This window comes from Agrilus planipennis, unplaced genomic scaffold (assembly GCF_000699045.2).
Source record: "Agrilus planipennis isolate EAB-ADULT unplaced genomic scaffold, Apla_2.0 scaffold90, whole genome shotgun sequence".
Taxonomy (NCBI): Eukaryota; Metazoa; Arthropoda; class Insecta; order Coleoptera; family Buprestidae; genus Agrilus; species Agrilus planipennis.
In genome coordinates this window covers 1,072,286-1,081,415 of record NW_020438865.1, presented here as the reverse complement: position 1 = coordinate 1,081,415, position 9,130 = coordinate 1,072,286, and the positions used below count along the sequence as shown (strand labels likewise).

General features: G+C 30.9%; 1 protein-coding gene and 1 long non-coding RNA gene across 2 annotated transcripts; both read right to left on the bottom strand.

Annotated features, from left to right (window-relative positions):
* Positions 1–224: 224 nt before the first annotated feature.
* LOC112904661 lies at positions 225–3,300 on the bottom strand. The gene is made up of 2 exons (XR_003231263.1): positions 2,958–3,300; positions 225–264 (listed from the first exon to the last, which is right to left on the bottom strand). It is a non-coding gene; the product is annotated as an uncharacterized LOC112904661 (long non-coding RNA).
* A 2,180-nt stretch (positions 3,301–5,480) lies between these two features.
* LOC112904742 lies at positions 5,481–8,909 on the bottom strand. Its single transcript, XM_025975600.1, has 3 exons — positions 8,804–8,909; positions 7,783–8,027; positions 5,481–7,563 (listed from the first exon to the last, which is right to left on the bottom strand). Exon 3 carries the CDS (start codon positions 7,459–7,461, stop codon positions 6,178–6,180), a length of 1,284 nt encoding a protein of 427 aa, XP_025831385.1. The 5' UTR covers positions 7,462–7,563; positions 7,783–8,027; positions 8,804–8,909; the 3' UTR covers positions 5,481–6,177.
* Positions 8,910–9,130: the final 221 nt, after the last annotated feature.

Here is a 9,130-nt window from a genome sequence, read left to right as displayed (position 1 = left end):
GCATAATAATAGATTATTATATCATAATACAGCAATAATTATTTTAAAAAGATGACTAATAAAAGTGTAACATGAAACATTACACAAGCACCATCTGATTTATGATTTATTATTTATTGTTAATACGTTGGACAGTTATTATAAAATATAGAAATCTTATACATTGTATATAACTATTTACCATCATATGTACGATTTCGTAATTGTACATCACTGTCTTTTTCATACTTTGGTTTTTTATGTCCTCTAAATGACCGAAGAGTTCTAAAAAATGTTTTGTAAATAAGTTATCATATTTAAATGTTAAAAATAGGCACTAAAAGCTACATATAAGAAGGTGTATCATTTGCAATTCATTATTTCTAGTAATATTATTTCATTAATTTTTCAACATACCTAGATATTATAATTAATATTTGGAACAAGATGCAATGAAGCGTTTTTAGCATCAGCAATAGTATTAAAAATTAATCTGCTAAGTGATAACAAGATAGATAAATGATAAAAACATAACCACTGCTATTTTTTCTGATGTAGAAAAACCTTATTTCTTTTTTTTTTTAATCTAAAACCATAAAATGAAATGTAAAACATGCACTAGCTGTATTTAGTGCATTTGCACAGAGTATAAAATTCCAAAATCAATTAAATATATTTTAAACAAATCTTAATTCTGTAAACTACTTGTAAAACGTCTGTGTTAAGGAAAAATCTTATGTAACATAATACAGGATATTATGGTCTGCCATATTTCCGTTTGTCGAATTTTAATTGAGTAATAGTGGAAATTAAACGTTTGGCCATAATAGAAAAAGGAATTATGCACTGAAGACACCGAAAGTAAAAGTAACTTTGCAAACAAAATAAAACTTAAACATGGTATAATATTAATTTACTTCATATTTTTGTCTAGCCACTTGTAATACAAAAGAACAAAATAAATTATGTTTTCATGGTCTAGGCTATTTTTATTTTTTTTACAATAGCTAACGTGTATGAATTTAAATTTAGTATTCACAACAACGTTACGTCAATTTCAAACTTTTTATTGAAGCAGATTTTTAGAATAGTAGAACGTAGTATATTATTACGAAAAGTATTTTAATTAGAGTACCTTCTTCTTTATAACAAAAATTATAAATTTGCAATACAGTGAAAATTAGTTTGGAAAATCGAACATAAGATAAATTACCAATCACGCCGTGACGTTATCGTTGATAAATAATTTAATGTTTTACGATAACATGACGCTAGAGTAACCATTATGTTTACTAGCAATAAATAATTAGCAATTAAGTAGAGGCAAAAGTTTGTCACACATACAATGAAAAATGTAAGAGTATAATCACTTTCGCTTTTCAAAATCCATTATTATTTAACTGCATTTGTATCTAGACGACTCAATAATAAATTGGACTGTTGTTAGCACATCCTTTAAAAATTGCTGTACCAATTCAGAATGTCTATTGTATCATACTGTTAAATATTTGTGCTTGGTAATAGCTGATATCACATTATCACCGTAGAAGTCTGCGAAAACTACATACATACACATCCTCAAGAATAATTAAAGTTAGCAAACGAATTTTGAATTTATTATGGGATGTACATAAGCGCGCACAATTAACTTACAGTACGAATAAAAATTAATTTTTTTTAATAGAACTCGGTAGCCTGAACAATATATAATTTTTTTATCAAAAGAAATTATAAATCGCCAGCTAAAACGGAGTTAGCAATAAAAATTAGTAGATATTGTCTGTACCTTGAAATTGTTACTGTACCAAACCTAGCCGTATCAAACCCCGACACTCAGGTATATACCTAAATATCTATTAAGCCTTTTTGTTTATTTATTTTGCAATCCTAAGCCTTAATACAAATATGTGGCATCTTTGTCAAATTAAAGTAGGGCAACAAATTTGTTATATAAGGCAAATTAATTTTTAAGAGCAACTATTGTAAAGTGCAAGTCCTTGACATCCGATTGATTGTTATTGTAGACGCTAATAGTGCAAATAAAATCATTTAACTTAATAACAATTAACGTCGGAACATGCTTTTCAGTTGAACTATTTAGAACGATAGGGAAAGCTTCAGAGATCGTTTAATAATAAATAATAATTGTTTTCTATTTAACAATAAGATTCCGTATTATCTGCGATTACTAAGGGCTTCAATTGTATTCCATTTGATAGAAATTTTTAAGATTAAAATAACAAATAATAGAGTTAATGAATTTAAAAAAACATCCAACCGTGCAGTCAATGTTAATAAATAAATAAATTTTATATTCTCATTTCGTTCGACTTGAGTAAGTATTGCTGTCATTAATTTTATTTTTAAACGTGAGTAATATTGATCGTTAATTCGCTTTAGGATTCGAAATAAAAAAAAAAAAATAGCGATCGTTACTCCAGAAACTGGCACAACTCTACCTGTTAAAAACACCTTTAGCAACATAGTAACCTCAGTAAATATTGATTGTACTCGAAAATCGAATTGAAATAGCACAGGAATTACCTCAAGGATTTGTAAGATAAAGTAACCGAACATTGAACGAACTAAAAACAAATTATAATATGTACATAAAAAAAAATAGGTACATCTATCTACGTATTTGACTGTAACAACGGTAACGGTATCATAAAGTACATAATATGTTACAAGCATATTATAGTAAATATTTACTTATACTTGACAAACTTCATGAGAAAATGCATTTAATATTTTCACAACTAATTAGTTACTGCAGGACACCGTAATAATTTTAACTTATTGTTAATTTATTATTGGTTATCATTAATTGTTTTTTAACAATAAGCCAGTAGATACCTGCCTAGAGGCATTTGTATAATAAATTGTTTTCAAGACACCTTCTTATAATATGTATTATGTATTTACATAAATACTTAAAATACAGTTTATTCTGAAAAAAAAGACTTTAATATACTTACATTGTGTTTCTCAAGTCCTTTAAGGAATTAGAAAATGATCCTGATCTTTTTATTTTACCCCAAAAGAGCCACTTGTCACTACCTTCGTAAAAGGGATTTAAATGTTCCGGGTAATCACTCACACTACTTCTTCTGCCGCTCATTGCACTTCAAGCCCGCAACAATGATTACGTAAGTTTCGATGAGACATAAAGAAGAAAGCGACTTATCTTTACGCGGTTTCCACGATAAATGAATAATATAATTTTATAGCAGTTCGAATCCCCTCTCTATAAGGCTCACAGTGGCGTAGGTTCAATTGTTGAATATTTACAAACTTATTTAGCGATTACAAGTGAAACAATTCATTAGGTACGTAAATTGAATGCCAGTTAGACCACGTATCTACATATAATACAATAGTAGCGTGTGTTTGTGTAGAAGGACAGATTTTACCGCAGCCAGCGCTATTATTAACAAATTCTTTTCTTTCCATAACAATAATATTCCCGCACTTTATTTTTAAATTAATTTTGTATTAAAATTATAAAGCCGTAGATGGCTCAACATTAGTTCAGCTTGCAACTACAAATTTCGAGTTACAAGTCGAAATTTCAAAAAAAAAAGAAGTAGAAGCGGTACTTCTATGCCTTCGTAAACAAAAATAAATTGAGTTTTTAGAATTAATTCCTTACTCAAAACTTTTCATTTCTTATCAGTAATCACTAAAGTAACACTGAAGGCAATTTTTCAGTCTTTTTCCTAAAATATATACTTAGATAAACAAGTTATCGTAAAAAAAAAACATGATAAACTTTATTATACCTAGCTTTGTAATAAGGTGAAACGTCGGTGGTTTTTACCCTATATTGGCTTTAAATTTAATTGGAAAAAAAAAATATTAAATACGTGCTATATCTACTATTTTATTTGCCTTAGGTACATTTTTTTTGCATACACCTAAATCTTTATAGTTAAGAGAAAAATATTTAATCATCCTTCCAGATTATTATTGAAGAGTCCACTGTCTCTTTACGAGTGATTTGGATCGGAAATATTTCTGCGTTAATGCAATTTAAACGATCAAATAAAAATTTAAACAGTGCATATTCAGCTGACAGACATAAATTGCATATTTTCTTTTATAGCCTCAAGTCGAGTTTAAAATTCTAATTAAACTCTCAAATATTTAACCTTAGTTAGTCCATGTCAATGAGAAAACAAAAAATCGAAATAGTACCGATGGTTATTTATAAAATGTTGAATACATACACCTTTGACGAGTGTCTTTGTAACTACATATATTAATACACAACACATACATATGCATATACAGATAATAATAATAAATTATTGCGAATTCATCATAACCACATGCGTGCAACATATACTGAAACATTTGTATAATTCAAATAGTTAACGGATTAAAAAAAAAAAAATTATTTACATTATCCTAAAGGTCAACCGGAACATACCCCAGGACAGAAATATCACTAAAGCACATTATTTTTTATCACTTTTCTNTTCTTTATCATAGACTTTCTTACACCACCCCTTTCGACCCTAGTACCACACTTTATATCTTGAGCACACTTCACAATAAAAAAATATATTTTTTAAAAATTTTCATCCACCCCAAATTGTAGGTCTTACCTGAGGGGGGAGATGGTCTTCAAAAATACCATGCTTGCTCAAAGGGGCGGGGGGCTTAGATTTAGATTTTTGTTACGTCGTCAATATACTGTTTTCAAAAAATGTATAATAATGAATTTCAAATTTTATTTTAGACCACTTTTCCCGCACATTTTTTGTCGTAAATGAAAACGAAAACTTTCTTACACCACCCCTTTTGACCCTAGTATCAACTTTATATCTTGAGCACACTTCACAATAAAAAAATATATTTTTTAAAAATTTTCATCAACCCCAAAGTGTAGGTCATACCTGAGGGGTTCGTTATTACATCAGAGGGGGGGGCAGGGTCTTCAAAAATACTATGCTTGCTCACAGGGGCCGAGGGGGGATGCTTAAGTTTTCGTCACGTCGTCAATATACTCTGTTTTCCAAAAATGTATAATAATGAATTTGAAATTTTATTTTGGACCACTTTTTCCGCACATTTTTTGTCGTAAATTAAAACGAAAACTTTCTTACACCACCCCTTTCGACCCTAGTACCACACATTATATCTTGAGCACACTTCACAATAAAAAATATATTTTTTAAAAATCTTTATCCACCCCAAATTGTTCGTTTTTACATCAGAGGGGGAGAGGGTCTTGCTCACAGGGGTCCGGGGGGGGGGGCTGGGGTTTTCTCACGGTCGTAAATAATTTTTGTAAAAAAAAAATGATTTAAAACCATATTTATAAATTACTGCGTGAAAACCAAGGAGCAGGGGGGTCTTGGCATATACCACTGGTGGTCACCAAGGGTTGAGGGGGGTAAAAAGTGGGTCACGATGTATGGGTACAATCCCCTACCTTACATGTACTCTGAAAGCAACGAAATAAAAAAAAATAAATTGAGAAATAACAGAGCATATGATACCTACTTCCAACAAAAATTTTATTATGGATAACAGTACATAATACTACAAATATATATAAATCGAGTACAGTTAGGCCCTAGAAAATATCACAATAATTATTTAGGATACGTGTCTTTTATGATAATCAATTAATTTAAATTTATATGCATAATGATTATAAAATGCCATTATACATAACGTGACATTTTATTTACTCAAAAAATAGCGTTATTACAATAATTTACAACAAACGTAAGTAAACAAGTCTTTCCCAAAAACAAAAAGGGTGGCTTTGATAACCTTTGGCAACCTGGCGGATACGGAAGGGGGGGAGAAACGAAGGGGAGAAATAGGGTCACATACCCCCCCAGGGGGGATCAGAGCAATGCATAATTGTTATTCTGCGTACGGAAGAGGAAAGGTGTTAAAGGGGGTTAAGAAAGGCCCTCCCCCAAATTAATTTTAATTTAAAAATAAAAATGTTTAAGGTGAGATATCCATAACTCCCCATCGGAGGGAGGCTTTATTATGTATTAGCGATAGCAAAAATTTATGGAAGGATCTTAAGATTTTTTTTGTCCCCTTCTTCTCGCCTAACCCCTCCCGTACCCGCTATAATACCCAATGTTACGAAAGCAACCCCAAAAATAATAATTTAAAATGGCACCTTTTTTACAACGGTAGTTTGGGTACAATACCTTTGTAGTACGTCTATTTTCCACTGAAAAAACCAAGAAGTTTAGCCTTTGTAAATTTCTTCTTTCTGACTTTGGGAACGGGGGGTTGCTCTTGAGTTTCTTTTTCTTCGATTACATTTTTATTGGTGTTGGTACCGTTGCCGTTTGCAAAATCGCTTTCTTGTACTGGAAATTGATTTTCTTTATACGACCCATTTGGAATGTACCCTTGGTTATTATTCGTTTCGTCTACTTTTCGACTATTATCATCTCGAATATCCGAATCGTCCATCACTCTATCATGGATAGTATACGATTCGTCGATATATTTCATGTCGTGGGCGTATGTACTGAAATGGTTCACACCAAGTCCTGCTGAATCATTGTTATTGAGATAATCTTTATTGTCTAAGTTGTGTATCCTTTCTTCTACTTCTGTTCCTTGTGCTACTGTTTTATAGTTACAACCGGATGAAGATGATTTTTCTTCAATTTTCTCATTACCACACCCTAATGGAGATGGGTTTTCTCCAATTTTCTCATGGACAGAATCTAACGAAGGTAGACTTTCTTCAATTTTCTCATGATTACCACTAAATGAAGATAAATTTTCTTCGATTTTCTCATGGTCACAACCTAATGAAGATCGTTTTTCTTCTTCGTTTACCTTATGGTCACAATCTGACGAAGACAGTTTTTCTTCAATCATTTCGTGATGAGAATGAGACAAAGATGGTTTTTCTTCAATTGTCTCATGGTCACGTTCTGGTGAAGGTAAGGTGTCTTTTGCTATCTCCTGGTCGTTACGTAATGGAGTTGATTCTTTTTCAACTATTTCTTCTTCAATAATCTCCTGGACATCATGATTTGATGATGGTGATTTTTCTTTAATTATTTCATGGTCAGAACTTGATAAAGGTGGCTTTTCCTCAATTATCTTATGATCACAACATGTCTCAGGTTCTATTCTATTATGGGAACTTTCTTCCACATTCTCTTCGACGTTTCCCAATTTTTCACAACCTTCTTTTGGAGATTTTTGGTCGATCCCACAATCTTCATCCTGAATTGTGGAGGAAACTGATTTGATAATTAGAATATTGTCTTTGGTAGGACTACATTCGGCGGAGGTGATTACAATTTTTGGACAAACGATGTTTTCGTTATCAGAAATGCCCTCCTCTTTGGATCGAATGTGAGTTTCATCGCTTTCAGGATTTTCTGATTTGTGATTGCTTTCGACATTGCCATTAAACGAGTCAGTCATTTTCTCAATTTCTTTGGTAAAACTTTGCAACATCTCACAAATCTCAGTCATTGGCTTTTCTATTTCTGAAACATCTAAATCGCTTACTTCCGAATGTGGATAAGAAGATATATCAGTTTCGACTGATGTTAGACTCCAACTTGAATCTTTCACCTAAAAATTGAAACGTTACTAATTAATCGGGCTTAAACTGTCAGGAATTGAAATGAAAAGGCGTAAGTGGGTAAACGGATATGTTAATCGCAAATGATGCCATGCAGAAAATCTATAATTACTCCGGAAATTGAAATAAGCCCAATCTGAGTTTTGGTGTAAGCGTATAGTAAACGTTGAAGCAAAACTAAAGAGTGAAAAACATGACTTAAAACATACACCAGGTGGTAAGGGGGCTCGACGTTTTCTCCTTTTAACCCTCTTTCTATAATCTTCAGGTTTAATTTCATTGACACCCTCCTCATCATCTCCATTTTCAAATGGGTTTTTTGAGGAGTCGTATGAATTATCGACCGATTTTCGCACTCTTTCGCTAAATCGAGATCTAGGAAGTAAAGGGGTTGAAGTTACAATGGGGGCTTGTCGATAAGCCGGAACAGTTTGTCGACTAAGTGTTGAATATCCTACAAAAAAAATTTATTCTACATCTACATATCTTTTAACTTTAATTATATACTGTGATTTTACAATAACTGTATAACGGCTTTTTGCAATTAGCGTGTGTTTAAAAAAATCAATTTACACTTGAGTTATGTAAAAATGACCAGAATCAAGATTGCATTAAAATTATCAATAACACGTCAAAATCAGCATGAACTTGATAAGGGTAGATAAATATTTATAAAGTCGTCTTAAAAGTTTTGAAAACAAATCTGTACCTAGTGCATCCAATTATAAAAACAAAATTCAATTTGGAAATTAAAAAGTTTTCTATATAAGTACATTTATTTGATAACCTTTTAGTGCAACACGACGAACAAAATGCATTATTTTCTCCGTTATTTACTTGTTCAAAGTATGCAGCATTCGGACGCTTTACTGCCTAGGTAGGCTAGGTCAAGAGGTCAATGTGCTTTCAAACTTTTTAAGAAACCTTCGTATTTTATGACTAATACCAGGTAAAAAGGTTTTACGTTTTTTAGAACAATTTAATTTGTAATACATAATCATTTTAAAAATAGTGATTTACGTTAGCAAATTAAGAGTTACAGATACAATGCATAATAATAGATTATTATATCATAATACAGCAATAATTATTTTAAAAAGATGACTAATAAAAGTGTAACATGAAACATTACACAAGCACCATCTGATTTATGATTTATTATTTATTGTTAATACGTTGGACAGTTATTATAAAATATAGAAATCTTATACATTGTATATAACTATTTACCATCATATGTACGATTTCGTAATTGTACATCACTGTCTTTTTCATACTTTGGTTTTTTATGTCCTCTAAATGACCGAAGAGTTCTAAAAAATGTTTTGTAAATAAGTTATCATATTTAAATGTTAAAAATAGGCACTAAAAGCTACATATAAGAAGGTGTATCATTTGCAATTCATTATTTCTAGTAATATTATTTCATTAATTTTTCAACATACCTAGATATTATAATTAATATTTGGAACAAGATGCAATGAAGCGTTTTTAGCATCAGCAATAGTATTAAAAATTAATCTGCTAAGTGATAACAAGATAGATAAATGATAAAAA